The sequence below is a fragment of the Lithobates pipiens genome, unplaced genomic scaffold, assembly GCF_037356315.1.
Source record: "Lithobates pipiens isolate NorthernLeopardFrog02 unplaced genomic scaffold, aLitPip1_a1.2 Scaffold_30, whole genome shotgun sequence".
Classification (NCBI taxonomy): domain Eukaryota; kingdom Metazoa; phylum Chordata; class Amphibia; order Anura; family Ranidae; genus Lithobates; species Lithobates pipiens.
In genome coordinates, this window is record NW_027507791.1 from 138,453,345 (window position 1) to 138,477,653 (window position 24,309).

Here is a 24,309-nt window from a genome sequence, read left to right on the forward strand (position 1 = left end):
GGGATTTGTTGGTCTCAATCAAGAGGGAGAGGGTTCGACCAACTCTCTCCCCCTCACCAAAATAATACTGGCATTGAAATATGCGCTTATTCTCCGCCCTTTTTATGAGTATCATTTTATAGGCTTGTTGTCTGTTCAACCATTCCTTCTGTCACTCAGGGGTCGGATCTTCTATATACAGTCTCTTTGCTTGAGCAGCCCTTTCTCTTATTATGCTTTCCTGCTCCCTCGACTTCCTTAGTTATTGCCACCTGATGGATTAACAGGCCTCTCAAGTAGGACTTCAGGGAGTCCAATAGCATTCTGTGTGTCGCTGAGCCCCTATTAATTTGAAGAAATTCCCTTATCCTAGCTATCAGTAGGTTGGAATCCTCAATCAATATAAGCCAACAAGGGTTGATCTTCCATTCCCCCGGGCAGGCATCGCCCCCTGTTCTTATGGCGATGGTCACAAGCGAGTGGTCTGAGACAGCAGTTGGTGCCCCCCCCCCCCTCGTTGGTGAAGTCACATGAGCATAACATTCAAGTTTTGCCGCTGCTGCCACTGACACCTGATTCGCCTTTTCTTTTTCTTTTGCTGAATGGGTTTTTTGACTTCCCTCGTGATATGGCATGTCCTCAGTAGCCCTTTTACTGAGCATAATATATTGAAAATTAGTATAAGTTGTGATCTTATTACTTTACAGGGAGGACAATACCCCAACTGGAAAGGGATTTCAATGTTACTACTGGCAATAGGGAATAGAGGCCAGCCCCTCCAACAGAGGGGAAAGAAAGCAGGGGAGAGGCAAAGGAAAGGGGAAACCAATTACACAGACAGCCGCCCCCTGCCTTCCACCGCTTGCACCTACTCCTTCCGCGCTTGACTTCAGCCTTGTGGCACTGTCATATGGCTTATCCCAGCAAAGTTCTCAGTCTGCACAATATGCACCTATACTTTACTATCGGGGGGAGGGCTCCTTGTATCTTGCAGTCTTGTTTTTATTACTGTCTTTCTTTTCCCTTTCTCTTCTTCCTCCCTTCCTCCTCCGCCCTCATCCCCTTCTCCCCTTTACCGTCAGGCTGATGGAGTGATGGAGGGGCCCCCTCTACTCACTCAGGTACTTCTCAAGTGGGTCAGGACCTCTGGGGTTCCGAGGGTACGCGGCGCTGGCTCCTCAAGCAATCCGGCTTATCAATTTGTTTGCACGTTGATCGACTGCCTCCAAGGTCTCGCGGTATTCCGTTCGGCCACGGGGCTCCCCTCTAAGGTATTCGGCGGCTTCAGAAGATCTCATGGCGCTTGTGAGATCCTTCGGCTTCTCCGACTACATCCGATCTCAGAAGCCGTCCCCCCTCCTCTCCGTTCGGCTATCAACCAAATCCGAGGGGTCAGCGGAAAGCAGCGTGCAGCTCACAGCCTTCAACGAAGCTCCAAACAGGGGGAGAAAAGCGATAGAAGAGGGCAGAGCCAGGCAGAATAGAGAGCAAGCAGCTGACAAACGCTCATCTCCTACTGCAGCCCAAGGTAACAGCGTCTCTCACACGGCATATTCCCTGGTCAGGCATAATCATGCACAGGTGTGGAGGTGAGACTACTGTGTTCTGCACTCACTGACTCACACCCTCCTCCATCTAGCCACACCCCCCGGCCAGACGTTCTCTAGTGGGCCCTGTGCTCACTGCCTGGCACCGTGGAACTCGACTGGCATTTGCCCTTGACCAGATGAGAGAAGAAAGTTCACCCTGAGCACATGTGACAGAAGCAAAGGGGTCTGGAGAAGCCACGGAGAGCGTTATGCTGCCTGTGACATTGTTCAGCATGACCAGTTTGGTGGTGGGTCAGTGGTGGTCTGAGGAGGCATATCCATGGAGGGACGCACAGACCTCTACAGGCTAGACAATTGCACCCGTCTGCCATTAGTTATTGGGATGAAATCCTTGGACCCATTGTCAGAACCTACACTGGTGCAGTGTGTCCTGGGTTCCTCCTGATGCACGACAATGCTCGACCTCATGTGGCGAGAGTATTCAGCCAGTTCATGGAGAAAGAAGAAATTTACACCATTGAATGACCCCCACACTTGCCAATAGAACACCTCTGGGACATTATGTTTCAGTCCATCCATTTGGGAGTATTGGATTTTCTTTCCCTGCAAATAAAATCCTTCACATCTCTTAGTAAAAGCACCACACAAATTACACAAAAACACTGGCTAGGCACATATTTAACCCTTTGATCACCCTAGATGTTTAATTCCTTACCAGCCCATGTTATTGGTACAGTGACGGTGCATATTTTTAGCACTGATCACTGTATTAATGTCACTGGTTTCCACAAAGTGTCAGAATGTCCACTGCAATGTTACAGTCCTCGCTGATGGCCACCATTACCAGAATGAAAATTAAATAATGTTTCAGTATACATCCCATAGTTTGTAGACGCTATAAAACTTATGCGCAAACCAATTAACCACTTCATCCCCGGAAGATTTTACCCCCTTCCTGACCAGAGAACTTTTTACAGTTTGGCACTGCGTCGCTTTAACTGACATTACAAATGAAAAAAAAAAAAAAAGTGTCCTCTTTTTCCCCACAAATAGAGCTTTCTTTTGGTGGTATTTGATGACCTCTGCGATTTTTATTTTTTGCGCTATAAGCAAAACAAAGAGCGACAAGTTTAAAACCAAAAAAAAAAATATATATACACACACACACATACACACACACACACGTCCACTGGTAAGATCCATCATTTGGCGTGCAGTGCTGAGGTCCACCAGCAGGCGTCTCCTGCCAGTTTGTAACTGTCAGGAGAGACTTTCCCTGCTGGTGTGTCCTCATTGGCCCGCAGTACTGGCGTCCACCAGTGGATGGATCCTGGCAGTGGGGAGCAGGCAACTCTTGAGCCTGTATCTGACCCCCATCCTGGACCTTTCCTTCCTCTGTTTCCCTTGGATCCCTGCTCTGCAGCCCATCCATCCATCCCTCCTCGCCCTGTCCTGTTGGTTCCCCATCCTTACCCATCTGCTAAAAAGACAAAAAAGTAGTGATGCGCAGTACTATAACAGGGGATTTAGCCTAGGAGGCTAATAAATTCTATAGGCACTAAGATTATTAGGTGATATATATACTACCGCATAAAGTAAAAGGATGGTATGTAAAAACGGTATGCGTGTTTTATGAGGGGATGGTAAGGGACCCTCACCACTATAACATGGTAGTATTCAGGATAAAAATCTAATGAATATACAAGCATAAAAAAGAAAAAAAAGTCACAATAATTAAAACTAGTGATTCCCAATGCGATTTGTTAAAGCTGACAAAAATCGCATAAAGTGCAAGTGCCAGATGATAAATAGGTCCGTGAAAATATCTACTACACCATAAAGTAAATTAAACAATATACATGAAGCAGTCACCAACTCGATAAATCAATTGTGCAGAGAGTGGTTGGTTGTAACTGACAAAAATCGCATAAGGTGCCAGTGCCAAAAAAGTTATAGAACAAAATACGTGCAGGTGTCCTCTACCATAAAATAATCAAAGCAATATCAATGCAACAGTAAGCAGCTCAGTAATTCAATTGTGCAAAGAGTGACAGAAAATCAAAATAAACGCATAAGCAATGTTGGTGTTGAGGGAATAAACAAAATCCCTCTAGCGTAAACAAAAAGCTGTGCACAATACCTAAAATCTATGTAAACAAAAAAAGAAAATTATATATAAAAATTGAACAATAACATTTATCGGAATGTGTCCATTCTGCTTGTGCGACAGCCGGTGGCGATTATATCAAAAATCGTATATATCAAAAAATCGCATAATGTGCTGGTGTCTGGATATATGTGCACTATAAAAGAGCAATGTAATCGGTGGTGGTAGTGGTGATGGTGAATATATCCCACGTGGTCCCCTGTTATAGTACTGCACATCATTACTTTTTTGTCTTTTTACTCTGTAACTGGGGTCCAAGTACCCCACTTCAGTGTGTGCAGCAGTACGAATACTAGATTCTTTCCTGATTAGGCGCAGGAATAACTTCTTTCATACTTACCCATCTGCTAACCCCCCTGTGTATGACCTCGGCCTGGCTTTTGATACGATTCCGGTATTTCCCTTTATTTGCATATATCATTTTTGTTTGTGGGTTTGGGTTGGTTTTGTACTGCTATATTCACTTACTTATCACCTATGTAAATAAACACCATTATTATTCACTTACATGTGTTTCTGGTTTCCTCTGTGCAGTCCACACAGTCTGGTCTACTAATTCCCTGATAGAGATATATATATATATATATATATATATATATATATATATATATATATATATATATATATATATATATATATTTTTTTTTATTTTGCATATTTTTGATAAAAAAAAAATTGAAAAATCGCTAAATTTATGCCATTTTTTTTTATTTACTTATTTTTTACTAGCAATAGTGGTGATCTGCGATTGTTAGCGGCACTGCGACATTGTGACATACAGATCAGACACTTGACACATTTTTGGGACCATTGACAGTGCTATAAATATGCATGGATTACCGTGTAAATGTCACTGGTAGGGAAGGAGTTAACACTAGGGGCCGATCAAGGGGTTAAATGTGTGTTGCCTAGATGTGTTCTGTACTGTACTGTGTTCTGTATGGGGATAAGACTGTCTGGGGGTGGAGACCTATTGTTGTTCCTACTTAGGAACAACGCACAAATCCCCGTGCTGGCTCTCGTGCACGCAATTGCACCCTCCAGCCACGTGCATCGGATCCCCCACCGCACCGGTGTTCCCCTCTGGCGGCTCCTAAAGGGGAAGGCTAACCTGTAGGGGGTTTCTTACAGCCATGCCATTCTGCCGACATATATCTGCATGAGCCAGTCGGTTTATTGGGAGTTTTTTTGCAGGATTGGGGGGCTCAATTTTTTTCATTGCTGCTGTTCTTTTTTTACATTCAGCTGTCAGTGGGCAAACCCACTGACGGCTAATGGGTCATCAGTTGTTAAAGTGCAAGTTTACCTGTACAGAAAATCTGTAAGGTGAACTTACACTGGACCCCATTCCCTATCACCACAAATGGGTCCCGCAAACCTGGAGTCCGGCAATCGTTCGTTCTGACACATCAGATAGCTGCAGAGACCGACTGGTAAAGCAGCTTTCTCAACGGAACGGGCTAGACATGTTCCGATTGGTCACATTGGTGGCACCGTCCAATTTGAATGCTCCTAAACATACCTCCTGACAAAGTACATTTTGGAGATTAAGCCAAGGGGATTTCTAAGCCCTGGACCGGTGAGGCGGTGACTCGGTGTGTCAGTTCGGGTGATCCCTGTGCTCAGCAGGACCGGGGGGTGGGGAATGGGGAGTTCACCTTACAAATTTTTCTGTAGAGGTGAACTCACCCTTTAAGGACACGGTGGCTTGCTTCCCAGCTCACACCTTAACAACCAGCTATTCTTCAAACAGAATTTAAATCAGTCAATTCCCAACCGATGTGAATTCAAATCGTTCTAAAAATTTTGAATTGGTTAGAAAACAAACAGAACTCATTTTTCGATTCTGCACATGTCCAATAACTAAGCACAAAATAATCAATCACATTGGTCAAAGCCAAAGTCGTATACATCCAAAGTTGCATCAAGTCGCAGGGTAAAGTCGCAATGAAAATTGCATGATTTTAGTACTTCCTTTGAAAAAGCCAAATGGGCACTACACGTTAGGTGGGCAGCGGCATCATCACACTGGGCGGGCTGGATGCCACCTTAGAGAGCTGTGTTTTGCCTGCATTTATACCATATCCATTTCTGTGGATTACGGGTAGTGATGGACGAACTTCCGACGGGACGTTTCGCGAACGCGAAACGCGAACGGACACAAACGTTCGCGAAAACGACCGTTCGCCGCGGGCTCCATTGACTTCAATGGGAGGCGAATTTCGCAAACCTTTAGGTCGAATTTGCGGCCACGGGGTAATTATTAGGGGGTAGCACGTAGTCCCACCACCTGGACAATAGCATAATACATGTATGAGGTGAATTTGGGATCGATAACTACAAGCATTTTTTTTTTATTTGGGAAATTGTTCTGACAATTCAGGACTATGGAGCTAATGAAGGCAATGGAGGAGAGGGAAGGTCAGGGACCAGGGTAGGCAAACAAGAGGGTGCAGGAGATACAGAGCACTGACAGCAGCACCGTAATACAGAGCACTGACATCAGCACCGTGACATACAGCGCTGACAGCAGCTCCGTGACATACAGCGCTGACAGCAGCTCCGTGACATACAGCGCTGACAGCAGCTCCGTGACATACAGCGCTGACAGCAGCTCCGTGACATACAGCGCTGACAGCAGCTCCGTGACATACAGCGCTGACAGCAGCACCGTGACATACAGCGCTGACAGCAGCTCCGTGACATACAGCGCTGACAGCAGCTCCGTGACATACAGCGCTGACAGCAGCTCCGTGACATACAGCGCTGACAGCAGCTCCGTGACATACAGCGCTGACAGCAGCTCCGTGACATACAGCGCTGACAGCAGCTCCGTGACATACAGCGCTGACAGCAGCTCCGTGACATACAGCGCTGACAGCAGCTCCGTGACATACAGCGCTGACAGCAGCTCCGTGACATACAGCGCTGACAGCAGCTCCGTGACATACAGCGCTGACAGCAGCACCGTAAGCAGCCCCAGGAGGAAGTCAGCACAGCACAGGGATGGTGTGATCCCCTCATAATAAGAACCCCCAGGAGGAAGTCAGCACAGCACAGGGATGGTGGGAGCCCCTCATAATAAGAACACCCAGGAGGAAGTCAGCACAGCACAGGGATGGTGGGAACCCCTCATAATAAGCAGCCCCAGTAGAAATATGACACCGCTCAACCTCTTCAAAGAGGAGGGTAGGGGCATATAGTACGGTGTGCTTTTTTGGGTCAGGGAAGTGAGCCAAATGAATTAAGAAGGTCTGTGTGCTTGATTCCAAAAATTGTTTATAGACATATACATGGTCTACTGATCACATGTGTTGAATTCCTCCGAGATCCATGCCTCATTCATTTTTAGAAATGTGAGGTAGTTAACACTGTGGTGAGCTAGGCGAGTACGCTTATCGGTCACAATCCCCCCTGCTGCGCTGAACGTCCTTTCGGACAGGACACTGGATGAGGGGCAAGCCAACAGTTCGATTGCAAATTGGGCAAGCTCTGGCCAGAGGTCAAGCCTGCCCACCCAGTAGTCTAGGGGTTCATCACTCCTCAGAGCGTCCACATCGGCCGTTAACCCAATGTAGTCGGACACCTGACGGTCTAGGCGTTCCCTGATGCTGGATCCGGATGACACCTGTCGATGGGTCGGCTGAAAGAATGACCTCATATCCGAAGTCACCAACACATCTTCAAACCGGCCTCTTCTTGCAGGCGCTGTTGGATTGGTACCCGCAAATCCTTCTCTGGGAGTGGGAATTGCTCCTCTGCCAGCGCACGCAAAAGCAGAATGCAGCATTTCTCGAAGCAAGGCCTGGAAGTGCTGCATTCTGACAGCCCTCTGCGACGGCGGTAACATTTCCGCCATTTTGTGTTTGTACCGGGGGTCTAAGTACGTTGCCACCCAGTACTGGTCCTTGACCCTCATGCTTTTTATACGGGGGTCCCTATTAAAACACTGGAGCATGAAGGCCCCCATTTGCACTAAAGTGGAAGCGGTGTGGTGGCCTGGCTCCTGCTCATCATCCAGGATAATGTCGTCCTCTTCATTCTCCTCTCCCCATCCTCGCACAACAGGGATCCCAGAAAGGTTTAAAGCATGCTCTTCTTGCTCCTGCTCATCCGCCCCGGCACCATCCTCCTCTGACTCCTCATCAGACTCCTGTTGTTGACTTGTCTCAGATAGAGTAGCCCCCCCTGGGAATTCATCCAGCATTGCGACTTCCTCATCTTCCCGCTCCTGCTCCTCCACAGCCTGATCAATGACACGACGCAATGCACGCTCCAGAAAGAAGGCATAAGGTACCATGTCACTGATGGCGCCATGGCTGCGACTGACCAGTTTGGTGATCTCCTCAAATGGCCGCAGAAGTCTGCATGTGTCGCGCATGAGCAGCCACTGGCGCGGTGAAAAAAAACCCAGCTCCCCAGAACCGTTTCTTTCGCAGAGTTCATACAGGTAGACGTTAACTGCACGTTTCTGCTGGAGCAGCCTATCAAGCATATAGAAGGTTGAGTTCCATCGCGTCGGGCAATCGCAAATAAGACGTCTGACCGGCAGATGGTGTCGCCGCTGAATGTCAGCAAGGCGAGCCATGGCCGTGTAAGATCTTCTGAAATGGGCCGAGATTTTCCTTGCCTGCCGCAAGATGTCCTGGACCCCAGGGTATTTGACAAGGAATCGCTGCACGACCAAGTTTAAGACGTGTGCCATGCACGGCACGTGCGTGATTTTGCCCTGTTTCAATGCGCTAAGCAGATTGGCACCGTTGTCACACACCACTTTACCAACTGTCAAATTGAGCGGTGTTAGCCACTCATCTGCCTGTGAACGCAAAGCTGAAAGGAGTGCCGGGCCAGTGTGGCTCTTTGCTTCCAGGCACAACAGACGCAGCACGGCATGGCAACGTCTCACCTGGCATGTGGAATAGGTTCTGGGGAGCTTGGGCGGTGCAGTGGAAGAGACGCTAGCAGCGGAAAAGGAGGAGGCAGCTGAGGAGGAGAGGGAGGAGGATGGAGTAGGAGGAGGAGAAGAAGAGTCAGGCCTGCATGCAATCCGTGGCGGTAAAACCAAATCTACACGGGTGCCACGGGTTACATGCTTGACGGCCGTCAGAAGGTTCACCCAGTGGGCAGTAAAACTGATATACCTTCCCTGCCCGTGTTTGCTAGACCACGTGTCTGTGGTCAGATGTATCTTGGCACCGACACTGTGTGCCAGAGATACATTCACTTGCCGCTGAACATGGCCATATAGCTCTGGGATGCCCTTCTCTGAGAAATACTTCCTTCCTGGGACCTTCCATTGTGGTGTTCCAATGGCCACAAATTTGCGAAAGGCCTCCGAGTCCACCAGTTTATATGGCAGTAGTTGGCGGGCTATGAGTTCTGACAAGCCAGCCGCCAACCGTTGGGCAAGAGGGTTATCCGGCGTCATCATTTTTTTACGCTCAAACATTAGGCCCACGGAAGCCTGCCTTTTTGCAGAAAAATGTGAGCTTGGCGTGATGGAAGGTGGAGTGGAGGACAATTGTGAGGAGAGAGGAGAAGGAGAAGTAGAAGACGAGGCTGGACGGTGAGAGCCTGCAGTGTGGCTTTGTGTGTTCCGTTGCTCCCACTGGGCTCGGTGATGGCTGCTCATGTGCCTTCTTAAGGCGGTCGTCCCTAGGTGAGTATTGGGCTTACCGCGACTAACGCGTTGACTGCAAAGATTGCAGATGGCAACGCTATTGTCAGCAGCGGACACGTTAAAAAAAGCCCACACTGCGGAGCCATGTGCCGGTGTCCTGGGAGCGCCAGATGTGACCGTACATGGTCGATGACTCGCTCCTGATACATTTGCAGTCTGCTTTGTCCCTGCTGTGCAATGTAAGTCATTGCTGCTTCTCCTCCCTATCTGCTGGTCCATATCTCCCTCTGAACTCCCCTCCTCTTCCTCTCTTGTGGGCACCCACGTGACATCACTAGACACGTCATCATCAACGTCACCTTCCCCACCGCTATAAGTAGAGTAGGCAGCAACACCGGGGACCAACCTCCTCCTTGGGCTGATCTGGGTACTGGCGTCAGACTGCTGAGTAGCGCTTGTTGCTACCTCCTCTTCCTGATCCAATACCAAGAGTGGCTGCGCATCAGAAATGTCCTCTTGATATGGATCGGAAAATAATTCCAGTGACTCAAGCGGAAGGTATGTGGTGGTGGTGGTGGTGGTCGTGTTGTTGGTGGTAGTGTCTTTGGGGGTGCACATAGCAGAGAGTGAAGAAGAGGGTGCAGATCGAGAGGATGAGGAGGGTGCAGAAGAGTAAGGCTGAGCGAGCCACTCAACCAAGTCTGGTGCATCCTTTAAAGTAATTGAACGCACCTTCTGCAACTTCCCACTTTGGCTCAAGCCTGTTGCTCCTGCCCTACCCCTACCACCCCTGCGGAAGGGCCTGCCTCTTCCTCTGCATGTCATTTTTTAAATGACCCTGTGACAAAACTCTTAGTCCCTATACCGCTGAAGGACTGCTGCAGTATAGGTGAGCGGTCAGCAGTGGTGCACGTCAACCCTATCTATTGTGGACCTATAGCGGTCCTTACAGAACAGCAGACTGTACCGCACTCAAGCCTATGTACCGTAGCACCCTATACCAAGTTACCAGTCCTTATAAGAACTTTTGTGGACCAAGCAGGTTGTGTATTAGTGTTTAGCAGACTGTACGTCAGTCCCTATACCGCTGAAGGACTGCTGCAGTATAGGGCAGCGGTCAGCAGTGGTGCACGTCAACCCTATCTATTGTGGACCGATAGCGGTCCTTACAGAACAGCAGACTGTACCGCACTCAAGCCTATGTACCGTAGCACCCTATACCAAGTTACCAGTCCTTATAAGAACTTTTGTGGACCAAGCAGGTTGTGTATTAGTGTTTAGCAGACTGTACGTCAGTCCCTATACCGCTGAAGGACTGCTGCAGTATAGGGCAGCGGTCAGCAGTGGTGCACGTCAACCCTATCTATTGTGGACCGATAGCGGTCCTTACAGAACAGCAGACTGTACCGCACTCAAGCCTATGTACCGTAGCACCCTATACCAAGTTACCAGTCCTTATAAGAACTTTTGTGGAACAAGCAGGTTGTGTGTTAGTGATTAGCAGACTGTACGTCAGTCCCTATACCAATGAAGGACTGCTGCAGTATAGGGCAGCGGTCAGCAGTAGTGCACGGCAACCCTATGTATTGTGGACCGATAGCGGTCCTTACAGAACAGCAGACTGTACTGCACTCAGGCCTATGTACCGTAGCACCCTATACCAAGTTACCAGTCCTTATAAGAACTTTTGTGGACCAAGCAGGTTGTGTGTTAGTGTTTAGCAGACTGTGCGTCAGTCCCTATACCGCTGAAGGACTGCTGCAGTATAGGGCAGCGGTCAGCAGTAGTGCACGGCAACCCTATGTATTGTGGACCGATAGCGGTCCTTACAGAACAGCAGACTGTAACGCACTCAGGCCTATGTACCGTAGCACCCTATACCAAGTTACCAGTCCTTATAAGAACTTTTGTGGACCAAGCAGGTTGTGTGTTAGTGATTAGCAGACTGTACGTCAGTCCCTATACCAATGAAGGACTGCTGCAGTATAGGGCAGCGGTCAGCAGTAGTGCACGGCAACCCTATGTATTGTGGACCGATAGCGGTCCTTACAGAACAGCAGACTGTACCGCACCCAAGCCTATGTACCGTAGCACCCTAGACAGACCAAGTTACCAGTCCTGATAAAGAGCTTTGTGGAACAAGTGAGTTGTGAATGATTAGCAGACTGCAGCAGAAGGGCAGCAGTCAAGTATAATATTCTTTCTATATTTGGAAGAAAGAATATTATACGTGTACAAGCCTATTACCGTACCACTGATACCAGTCCTGAAAAGAACCTTTGTGGAACTAATAGTAACAGCAAGTCTTTAAAATTATCCTCACTGCCTGACACACTGCTTCCTGCCTGTCCCTATACAAATTGGCAAAAAAGAGTAGGCTGGAACGATTAGCTGGAACAGCTCTTTTGTGGACCTGATAGTAACAGCTAATGATGATGATGATGATGATGATGAAGAAAGACTAATCTGGCTGAGCTGTCCCTAAAATAGCAGCATACAGCGCTCTGTCCCTTTATCTAAACTGACAAAAGAAACTCAGGCTGCTGACCTAACACCTATACCAGTCCTGAAAAGAACTTTTGTGTACCAAATAGCTAGCGTTTTCTCTGTCCCTACTCCACACAGGATCCTTTCCCTACAGTGACAGAAGAAAGAATGTAAAATGGCCACCGGATCGGGTGTATTTATAGGTTAGGGGGAATGTCCAAGTGTCCATGAGCTGTCATGTCTCAATTGGTTGTCCTGTAACACATGATAAACGTGTCACGAAAGGTTAAAGTTCTTGTATACATTAAACACGTAAGTCCGCCGGGGCGAACGACGGAAAAAGGCGTTCGAACCCGCGGACGGCGAAAGTCGGAAATTCGCCGCGAAACGACCGCCGGGCGAACCGTTCGGCCATCACTAATTACGGGTATGTGCAATACTTGTCTTTAACAACTATTAATTCAGTGGTCTGCACTATTGGATGTCTGTGCTTCCTTCCTTGGTTTAATCATCTATTGAGAACATACCTGCGATCTGATGGTCAACTTCATGGAATGAAGGTCGATTTGAGTCATTTCTTACAAAGCGCAAAAGCGCATATGACTTCACATATTAGTGGGTTCCACAGTATCACAAGGGGTGGGGAACGGCACTGCGTTGGTGTTTCACACTTCCAAAAGATATTGTGGATTGGAAAAAGTTTGTTTTTGTTTTTTTCGTTTCTCATTTGATTGCACAAATAATATATGGTCTATAGTACTAGTCAGACTAGGAATGTTTTTTTTTTTCACGGCCTTTTGCACTTTATTTCATTTATTCCAAAGTCGTAACAAAGTCGCACTCATCCAAGGTCGCATCCAGTTGCAGGGTAAAGTTGCAGTGGGAATTGCATGATTTGTAAGTCACGTGTGAATGGACTCTTGGACTTCATGCACACTAGAAAGCTAAAAACCGATAAGGTGCAGAGTCAGCTGGTGACGTGACCAGGTGGCCCTGCCCCCTTTAGACGTCACGGATCCATGTTCCTGGCCGATGTCACAAGAGGCAGGGCCACCTGATGACGTCACCAGTCTAATCCATCATTCCTTATTTAACCGCTTCCCGACAGCCTTACACCGATATACGTTGGCAGAAGGGCACATACAGGCAAAATTACGTACCTGTACATTGCCCTTTAAGAGGCGGTTGGGGGCGCTCACGCGAAGCTCCATTCATTTGGTCACGGGTCCTGCGGACTCTATCGCCACGAGGATACCCACAATCGCCTCACAGAGAGGAAGTAAAGGGAGATGCCGATGTAAACAGCATCTCCCCGTTCTGCCTAGCAACAAGTGACACTGATCTCTGCTCCCTGTGATCGAAGCAGAAATCAGTGATCTGTAAAACACAGCCACGCTCCCCCCCCCACAGTTAGAAACACGCCCCTAGAACACGCATAACCCCTACACTGCCACCTAGTGGTTAACCCCTTCACTGCCAGTGTCATTTACACAGGAATCAGTGCATTTGTATAGCACTGATTGCTGTATAAATGACAATGGTGCCAAAAATGTGTCAAAAATGTCCGCCATAATGTCGCAGTCACAATAAAAAATAAATAAATAAATCGCTGTTTGCTGCCATTTAAAAAAATATATGTATATTTTAATAAAAATACCATAAAATTATCCCCTATTTTGTAAACGCTATAACTTCTGCGCAAACTAATCAATCGCTTATTGCGATTTTTTTTTAACCAAGAATATGTAGAAAAATACGTATTGGCCTAAACTAGAGGTGCCCAACCAGTGACGCGGGGGCCACATGTGGCCCACGAACTTCTGGTCTGGGATGGTGGGTTGGCAAACCCAGATTGTGGGTTGTCGACCTGCCATCCCAGAGCATCAGTGTTGTTAATGATAAAGCTTCATAAACTGATGGTTCCTGTATAGCGCCGCCTCCTGTCACAGGCAAAGTGATACCAAATGCACTCTGCCTGGGACATCAACACCTGGTGATACCTGAATGGAAGGCTGTTTAAGGTAAGTTTATTACTAAAATCAGGGTATATATGGGCATCATTCTTCGGCAGGGGTTACTGGGCTGCTTTCAAACTGATCCGCAGGTGCAGCGCAGAACACCTGCGGGTTACCTGCACTGAGCCATATACTTCTGTTATTACCTGCAGGTGTGGTGTGCTTTCAGAAAGTGCCTCACACCTGCAGGATATAATCAGGGCTTTTTTTTCTCAGAATAGGTGCAGGAACTCCCCCTTTCTGAGTCACCCCTTGTCTCCACCCCAACCCACCTATTCCTTGGTTCCACCCCCTACCCACCTCCCAGTACCGCCCCTTTTAAAGAATACAGAACCACATATAAATTTTGTGGCGCTCAGTAATTTATATGGAATTTGGTAACGATAGCAAGAAAAGCAGTAGAATAGATACCCTGCAGCCAGTAACAATAGGGCCCCAAGCCAGCAACAATAGATCCCCCTACCAACAATGGACCATATGCAACAAAATGTCCCCTCTACTAACAATAGACTATCGGCAGCAACAATAGATCTCCCCGCAGCCAGCATCAATAGACTCTCTGTCAGCCAACAACAATAGATCCCTCCCTCAATAGTAGATCTCTCCCAGAAACATCTGACCCCCCCCCCCCAGCAATATAACCAACCCTCAACAACAATAGGTCTCCCACCAGCAACATTAGACCCCCTCCAACTAGAATAGATCCCCCAATCAATAGACCAGCAGCACACCCCAGCTTTTCTTGCCATTACATACAGTCAGTGCCGGAGGTGCCGTGTTCCCGCTGAAAAAAAGCCCTGGATATAATGGAAGTCTAAGGCAAAGTGCAGCTAACCCACAGGAAAGCCACGGGTGTACTGCACTGCACTTGCAGTACAGGTAAACCACAGCGCGTCAGTGTGAAAGAAGCATTAGGCCCCTTTCGCGTGATCGGTCCTACCCAATTGGACCCTCCATTCACCTCTATTGAGCCACAGATGTAAACGGACTTGTGGTCATATACACCCACCTACCTCCAATCTGGTCCACTAAAAAAAAGAGAAGGCGGGGGATCCATCCCATTCCATTATGGCATATCAGATCGGAAGGCCCATAGAGTAGAGTGAGCCATGTCCGTGTCCGCTCTGCATATGCAGGGTGGACATGGATCTGTCATCCGCCCGCTCCACTCATTGTGGCCAGCGACTGGTTACCAAGACGCTTAAATGGCCCTCGCTCTTTAAAAGGTTGGGCACCCCTGGCCTAAACTGAGGAAAAACATTTTATATATATTTTTGGGGCATATTTATTATAGCAAAAAGTAAAAAATAATGTGTTTTTTCAAAATTGTGGCTCTTTTTTGTTTATAGCACAAAAAATAAAAACCGCAGGGGTGATCAAATACCACCAAACGAAAGCTCTATTTCTGGGGAACAAAGGATGTAAATTTTGTTCGGGAGCCACATCGCATGACCACGCAATTGTCAGTTAAAGCGACGCAGTGCCAAATCGCAAAAAGTGCTCTGGTCAGGAAGGGGGTAAATTCTTCCGGGGCTGAAGTGGTTAAGAAATGTCAGACAGCAGAGCAGGCAGATGGCGGGAGCATTCTAAGAGAGCAGAGGGGTTGTTTTTTGGGCAGTCTGGCAGCGACATTATGACTGACTATGGTTCTTCATCAAGGGGACATTTTTTATTTATTTTTTAATATATGACTTGTCAAAAATTCATGTTGTGTTTCTACTCACTTATTTGGTGAAATAAATGCTGAGGCAGGGCTCCCTCCCACCCAAAGGCTCGCTCATCCCCTTCCTTCCTGGCATTCCTGGCTGCATGCTCGGATAAGGGTCTGATATGGATTTTGGGGGCCCCATCCCATTTTTAAAAATAAATTTGTATGTAGCAGCTTCCCTAAGCCCCCGTAATACCCACCTGAGCCCCATCTCGATCTCGTGGCCCGGCAGCGAGTGATAGGGGGGAGCCACTTACATGCCACGTCACTGGGACGCCCGTGGTCCCAACAACCAATGACTGCAGAGATGTGGCACTACACTGGCAGCCTGACGGTCCGGATAGGAGCTTCACTCCGTCCATGTTCAGACAGCGGGCCACCATTTAATGACGGCTGACATACAGTGACTACAATCTTTCTGAGTCATAGCACAGACTTGAGATTCAGACCTCAGCCCGAAGAAAATTTTAATTCAATACCCCTAATGTAAACAAATACTAAAACATTGTAGCTAGTTGCATCTCTCTGGGCTATTTACTATGTATCTATTAGTACAATGAAGAAAGGCCTCATGCACACACTTATGCATAAAAAATGCAGCTTAGTCATGAGTTTTCTTTTTTTCTTTTCACCTATAGAAGCAACTCTATGAAAGCCTATGTGTCCATGAAAATGTGGGCGTTTAAAGGCATACTTGTAGAGGAGCGTTTACAGGCTAAATAAAAAAAAAAAAAAAAAAAAAAAAATCACAAGTGTGTTTTTGAGATGGCAGAAAAAGAGCTTAGTCGAGTCAAGCATTTTTTCCAAGTGATTTTGGGGAAAAAGCCTTTTAAAACGCAAACGCGCCTGTGTAAAATATGCTGCATAGGTGCGTTTTTTTATGCTTTTTTTTCTGTCAGCATTTCTGGTATTTTTTTTTCTGCTATTAGTGAAGCCCCGCGCCCCAGTAATTAATACAAAATAGGTGTATCAATTGCCCTGACTGCAAAACTGAAACCACATGCAACCCAAAAAAATAAAAATTGTGTAATCTCCCACCCAGAATAGCATTTTGTAAAGCTATTGTGTGTCCTATTAATCTTCTATGCTAAACAATAATACAGTGCATATTCCACAAATCGAAAATAGGTTAAAAAGGGGGCATGTCTAAGATGGCGCTAGAAGATGTGCTGTAACACAGCTCCCAGAGGCCTTTCATCCTCCCGTCCAGTGGATGTAGAGTGTCCTATGGACCCTGGCCTGGACTCTCCTGCCTCAGAGTCACTCCAGGTATATGAAAAGGGGGAGATTGCAACCTTGTTGAATGCTGCACAGCCTCGGGAGCTTCCAGCATGGCTCAGACTGGAGCCGCGGGCTCTGCTGACATGGCGTCCCAGACTGAAGAATTTGCTCCGGTCCCGGCTTTGGCAGCAGACCTAGCAGCCAATATGCAGACTACCCTGCCAGATAAATCACCTGTAGACAAATATAGAATTCATCCAGAGAGATCTGGATTTGTTCCGCAGCCACGTGACAGGGGTGGAGCAGAGGGTTTCCCAAGCTGAAGACACAACCCGTGAGCAGAACATGGATCTCGACACCTGAAGGTAACGTCTTTAGAGACTTGGGCTGAGGATGCTGAAAACAGGCAGAATAACTGGAGAATACTGGGCCTGCCTGAAGGTGCTGAGGGCGCTAATACTACTGCATTTATTGAACAGCTTCTGAAACAGCTATTTCCTGAGGCACACTTTTCTCCCTTTTTTACAGTTGAAAGGTCCCATCACATACCTTCTACTGGGGTCCCCAGGGGGCACCCCCCTGTACACCCATCTTTAAATGCCTTTTCGGGACCGGGACCCGGTGTTGCAGGAGTCCAGGGCCCTGGGTGATATCCGGAATGAAAACGCCAAACTTCTAATCTTTCTTAATTACTCAGTGGAGACGCAATGGCGGCGAAAGTCCTTTGATTCAGTCACAGCCAGACTTTGCGTCAAAGGTATCAAATACAGCATATAGTTTTTTGGCCAGATTGCGGGTAGAGGTCAGGAAGACAGTCCGGAGACAGGACTCTAGCTAGATGGATACTTTAACTCTGCTGTGAATCTAGCTGCAGCGGAATCTGAAACAGACCCACCAGTACTTCACAACGCCTGCTGGCCTTGATCCCTGGATATGCAAATTGAAAATGTGATGCTTTTTCTACTTACTCTGTTTGGCTGACTGCTTCTATGGCCAGCGTTTGAGCTGGGAGTTCCTCTTTTCACTGTTTGGCTTTTACTCAGTCACCCGCCAGTCAACTCTCCTTCATAACTCCTTATGTTGCCTAGTTGATCATTTTAAATTTCATTATATGCAGATGACACCATCCTGTTCTTAAAGGATATCACCTCTTTCCTACTGGTGGTGTTGGAAATCTCTTATATCTCTGGGTCGTACTCAGAGAATAGGATGAATTAGGGAAAATCCCTGCTATTCTCCCTACATCCCTCTGGTCCTCATCCGAATTTAACGCTCTTTTGGCCTAGGTTACAGAATTTAAGTATTTAGGAATTAAGTTGGGGGTTTCCTGACCCCCTTTACGTTGATTTGAATCTGCTTCCTTTGCAGCAATGCCAAGCCTGGAGATTCCTACCCAACTCCTGTGGGTCGGGTGACTCTCATAAAGATGGTGTATCTGACAAAGTTTTTTTTTTTTTAAATTGCCCTCTCTTGCTCCCAGCTTCCCTCTTTGTTAAATTAAATGTGATTATTTCCTCTTTTGTATGGGCCAGGAAACAGCCCTCTCTTCATTCAATTGCCCCTTACTCAAAGTGGGCTATCCTTACCGAATTTTCAAGCATATTTTTGGACAGCTATTATGGTGACAGTACGCCGGTGGGTCTTTCAACCACTAGACAACCCTGCAGTTACACTAGAGGCGGTCATTGTGGGTTCCTACTCCGCGCTTAGTAACTTGGTGTACCGGGGGGGGGGGGGGGGCAAACTACTATTTCAGTATGGCACAGAGCCAGGGCTCATTACTGCTCCCCTGTACCATTTCTCCCCATGTTTCCCTGTGGAGCAATCCAGCTCTTCCACATATGAAAACCATTCTGAATACTTAGCTCTGGCCGGGACTAAAGCATATTGTTGCGGATGGCAAGTTACATACCTTTTCTGATCTTAAAGCTGCATTTAACCTACCACACTGGATGTTATTCAGATACTTACAGCTACGGCATGCTTACCAGAAACAATTCCCAACAAACTATGTAACTATGTAATTCCCTACTTCTCTCACCTTAAATTCTGATCCAGTGGAAGGTTTGCTTACCTCCAAGACTGTTAGACAAGCCACTGTTATCTATTTCCATCTGTCCTGAGTATCCAATAATAAACTGGCTCAAATCCATATCAAGTGGCAGGCAGATCTCCCCGATTTGACCGACGAGGAGTGGGAGGATTGCTTATCCTCATATGTGACCACAATGATCTCTGCAAGAGACCATTTCCTCCTATTTAAGTTCCTACATAGGGCTTATTTCACTCCAAAAAGGTTAATGGCTATTCCCCCCTCTACTCCAGTGTCTTGCCCTAGATGTGATCTTCCAGGCACATTCCTTCTACATACGGTTTGGTCGGCTATTAATAAAAGGTGGCTAACTTAACCCTCGGGTCAAATCCCAAACTGCTGCTGGTAAATGTTTTTGGTGCCCAACCCATGAGCCGTTATGCCTATTTATTTGTTTTGCCACATTTTATGCTTGTAGGGAGATATTTTTCCATTGGAAAGCTACTGCTCCACCGTTAGTTTCTAACTGGCGCATAATTTAAATTCTGTTCTTCCTCTATATATAAGCTTACTTATCTTAACACAGTACTTATCTTAAAGCGGACCTCCACTCTCAAGTGGAAGTTCCGCTCATGGGAACCCTCCCCCCCTTCGTTGCCACAATTGGCACCTTTCAGGGGGGAGGGGGGTGCAGATACCTGTATAATCCAGGTATCTGCACCCACTTCCGGGAATAGCTAGCCGCAGCTAACCGCAGATGCAACTGTTGTGTTCTGGGAAAAACAGAGTTCCCAGGACACAACAGGGACCAGTGAAGACGCTCAGCCCGACTCACACATGCGCAGTAGGGAACCGGGCAGTGAAGCCGCAACGCTTCACTTCCCGATTCCCTGACAGAGGATGTTGGCGGGGGCAGCCGAGAGATTGCTCGTCATCTGCTGCAGACATCGCTGGACCCTGGAACAGGTAAGAGTGCCATTTATTAAAAGTCAGCAGCTGCAGCATTTGTAGCTGCTGACTTAAAAAAAAAAAATTTCAGGTGGCACTCCTCTTTAAGAAAGTTTGATAAAATATGGTCAGAATGGATAGATGCTTGGGGCTCTATGGAAGATGTTGGCTCTCCTCCTAGACAAGATTATGAGCCATAAGATGATTCTCTCACTGTCGACTGTGCTATGTATGCCTCATTTCCTGGGTTTTGACAAGTTTTCCCCCTTTCCTGACCTTCTTCCCTTCCCTTGTCCCTCCTCCTTTCTTGTCCTTTTCCCTGTCTATCCTATTCTTCCCTTCTGCGACCCCCACCCATTTCTCCTTATTCTCCTCATTAATAAGCACAGTGTGCCTAATCTACACATATATCAAGTTAATAGTTTATTGAGCTAAGCGATTGCCATATTTCTTGGAATGTTTTGCATTATGGTATTACCCTGTACCATTCATTGTATGGATCTAATGTCCTTGTGTTCTGTTCAGTGCTTAACCTTTGTTTAATCTGAATAAACTTTTCTTGTTACAAAAAATAAAAAAAATAATAGGTTAAAAAAAATAATTAAATGGGATTAATAAACAAAGTGTCCTTAAAGTGGTGTTGCCACCAAAAAATGAAAAGCTGCTTAAAATTCATAAAAGAAAATAAAAAAAAATAATTGGCAAAAAAAAAAAATTTTTACTCACCTCTAAATACCGGTTGCTAGGGGGTCCCTCGTAGTCTGCCTTCTTCATTGCCCGGGCTGGTGACATCGCTTCCCCTTGCGCCGCACATTCACCTGGGACCTGTCACGTGTCCCAGGTGACTGTACGGCGTATCACGGCGCCCTGCGCCGCTCGCGCATGCGCAGTGGGTGCCCGGCTGTGAAGCCACAGCCGGGTGCCCACAGTATGCATGACGGCGCCGCGAGCGGAGCGGGGAACGAGGGGGGGGCTTCGTTCCCCCGCATCGCTGGACCCTGGGGCAGGTAAGTGTCCGATTATTAAAAGCCAGCAGCTGCAGTATTTGTAGCTGCTGACTTTTAATTTTTTTTTAAGGGGTACCCCACTTTAATTATTAGCGTCCAAAAAGTGCAAATCTTCAGAGAGTGACAAATACTCTTCCACCATGCTGTGTGTGAATGGATCACTCACCAGATGATGTTGACCTCTTTAACCTCTTTAACCCAAAAAAGTTAATACAGGCTCAGTCTCTTTAAATCTTTGCGTTTTCTTCACACTACACTGACTCCACAGTAAGGATTGAGCTCTAGCGTGTTCGCACAGACCACGTGCAGAGTCGGCACTGTGCTGCGCTAATCACAGGCAGTGAGACATTGTCCCAAAGCGCGGCTGTAGAGATTGGGAAATGTCTCACTGCCTGTAATCAGCACAGCGCTGAATTCCTGGCGGGCTCTGCACGTGGGCCGTGTGAACACGCGGGAACTCATCCTTACTCCTCAGATATGGGTAAACGATTTTTCAATTGAATAGAGTGGGTTAATCGCTGTATGTGACCGGATGGTAGGAGGAAATATCATTAGGACTAGTGAACTGCTGCTGTGGGGATTTACTATCTGCTGCTGGAGAGTCTGAGCCCTTAAGGAATACACCGTAAAGCCATCTAGTACCCTTACTGCTGCCTAAAGGCTTGACTGGGTCTATTCTCACATGTACCAATGGTACAACTGGGCCCCAACGATAGCCAGCTCAAGAGTTATGACTAAAGGCTACCTTTACAACTGCTACATAGAGACCTTCATCTATTGCTTATGCTAATATCCCAACCATTCTCCTAGAGTACACTCTAGATATAATATTATTATTCACATTGCAGTTAATGCCCATTTATTGCTGACTTTGCCGATTCCCAGTCTAGTGGTACAGAACTCTATTCTAAGTTACCTTGGCATACTGATTAAACTGTCTAACAGACTGTGTCCGAACCCACCTTCTGTGCTTTCATATATGCTCAAACCACCATTTATTCTAACCCATACCCATGCCATGATTTCATTTACCACTAAACAGTCTTGTGTCTATTTCCTGGTACTAATTTACAGCTGAGTTAAAAGGTGTCCATACACGTGTTCTTATACGTGCTTACAGTTACTTTCACTCAATCAGGTGTGTCAGAGGGGTTGATGGTGTTTTTGGAGTTGAGGCCCATAACAGAGAACACAAATTAACAAGTGGTTCCCTCAGAGTAGTAAAAAGTTAATGCCGAGGAGAAGCAGCGGACAGATGCTTTATTGAAAGCTATACAGGAAGATCAGGGCCTATAACTGCTCCCCCACCGCCCATCTGTGAGGCTGCCCACCCCCACTATGCTGAGGACACCGGGCACAGTACAATACAGCTGGCTGTACTGGCCTGTCAGCGGCCATGGCTGCAGGTATTGGATTAAGCATCCGAGCATTTGCAGGAGTACAAGTACTCCTGCAAATGTTCATTATTCATACCAATGTTAGTATTAGTATTAGTTCCCCCCATTGACAGCGTCTGGTATGACGAAACGCGTCTGGGAAGGCACGCAGTGACGCCACCACGTTGTAGAAGAGGAGGACGGGCTCCTGTTTGCCGGCCGGCTTTTTATATTTGCTCCTATATGCTGTATTTTATCTACAAACCTGTAAGTGCATTACTTTTATTCATTAAACTGTTCCTACGTTATTACGCTATGTCAGTCCCTTTCTTTTCTGTGGGCCTCTGAGTGTTTCATATCGAGACCACTGAACAGATTATTACCTTGGAAACACCGCTAAGGGATGGAGTGCTGACCCAGCTGAGGAAGGTTAACCTGGACGTCATCCATTTATCATTTATATATGCTTCATTCCATATATTTTCTGGTAAGCGCATTCAACATATGGTGACGGGTATCTCACGCGCCTTGGAAAGTGTTGAACCACTGTGGTGCTGTCATTTAAGAACACTTATGTCCGTCATTTGGATTCACCTGTGAACTTTTCTTAAATTGGACTATTTATTTTTATTTTTATTTTATGCCATTTTTGGCTTTTTTGGTCACTTTCACATTTTTTGAAGTCTATTACTTAATTGTACTAGTCTTTATTTTTTAATTTGAATTTATATTATATATGTAGGGGAAGGTTGGCGCGGCTTTGCATATTCTCTATTACTGTTGGGTGTCATATCACATTTATTGCTGCTGCCTTTTTTTGTTAGTTTTGTCAATTTTACACTATTTATCCTAGCGTTTACATTTTTTCTATCTAGTATTAGTATAACCCTATTTAAAAGCCAAGAGCATTATTGTCGGAGACATCATAATTTTGCGTTCATGTGAAAGACAATACTCACCGAATTTCTCCTACAATATCTTCAGCTAACCCGTGAAGACTGTTCCGTAAAGATTCAACCTCCTGCTTCACTTCTGTAATGCTGCCAAGAACATAGTCCAGGCGGTTCAACAGCTCCATCTGTTCCCCATGAGATACAACCACAACATCTGCCCTTCCTGATGATGCTAAAATTGAGCACAATATACAATAATATAAATGACACAGCAATAATGTAATTAATCTTTTTCGGTAGCTTTCAATCGTGATGTAAAGAAATGGGACAATATAAAATAGATACCTTGTGAATAATTTGATGATGTAGCAACATTATCATGCTCAGATAGTGTGTGTATACGATATCCATTTTGCTTTGACAAAACCTTTTTGTTCTCCTTCCGATGTCTCCTATACACCACGTAAACTACAACTCCAGCAGCGACGCCAGCAATCAATCCTAGTCCAATTCGGTATGTAAAAATAAGTTTATACATACTGTCTTCCTGAAAAGAAAATATAATGGCTACAAATGATTACAGTAGTACACAATTAGATACATATAACAGCAATAAATGCAAATGCTGTACACCTTTTTTCGCTAGATGGTGCCAGATTACTAAAGCAGGATTTATTTTATTTCTTGTTTGCTAAACTTTTCCTTCTGCATGATAGCACGCTATGGCTTTCTTCATCTGGGACCACAGTCATCTCTTAAATGGAGTGCTACAGGGGGGCCTCTGCCGGATACCTGCTGTAATAAAGTCAGAGACACTTATGGTTAGTTCTGGGTTTTCCAGTCACATAAATGCATCTAAACTCAAAATCTAACTGAAGAATGCTTCCTTTCAAAATACCCACTGGGTGCCTTCTTTTTGTTATTGTGTCTTTTAGAGTTTGCAATTTCATGCGATTTGACAAGTCACTCAAATTCGAATGATGGTTCAAAGGTCTGTGTGTATGAAACAGCTGCCGGCTGTCATGTATAAAATATTGTTCAGCCTCTGGCCCCTCACGTGGACACTTCGGCGGGTTCGTCCTCCCTACCTATTAGTGCCCGTAAACGCATCACCAAGTGTCTCCATGAGTCACAATTGGTAGATATCTGGCGCTTACAACACCCGGGTGAATATGTTCTATTCCCCTCCCCATAGAATATACACGAGAATAGATTTCTTTCTTATACCCCATAGACAACTGCATGCGGTTCAGGCCTCCTCTATAGGTCAAAGGACATGGTCTGATCATGCCCCCACTATATTGAC

At 46.3% G+C, this 24,309-nt stretch overlaps 1 protein-coding gene across 4 annotated transcripts in view; it reads right to left on the reverse strand.

The window, feature by feature from the left end:
- Window positions 1–24,309, reverse strand: part of RMDN3 (regulator of microtubule dynamics 3) — a 266,534-nt gene that overhangs the window by 232,309 nt on the left and 9,916 nt on the right. For 2 of the 4 annotated variants that reach the window (XM_077464901.1, XM_077464904.1), the window contains exons 2-3: window positions 23,349–23,550; window positions 23,070–23,235 (exon numbers count right to left, since the gene is read on the reverse strand). In XM_077464901.1, coding sequence (XP_077321027.1) covers window positions 23,070–23,235; window positions 23,349–23,541 — 359 coding nt within the window. In that variant the 5' untranslated portion in view covers window positions 23,542–23,550. Of the gene's footprint in view, window positions 1–23,069; window positions 23,236–23,348; window positions 23,551–23,636; window positions 23,799–24,309 lie in introns of all 4 variants that reach the window. The other 2 variants (XM_077464902.1, XM_077464903.1) reach the window with 2 other exon arrangements.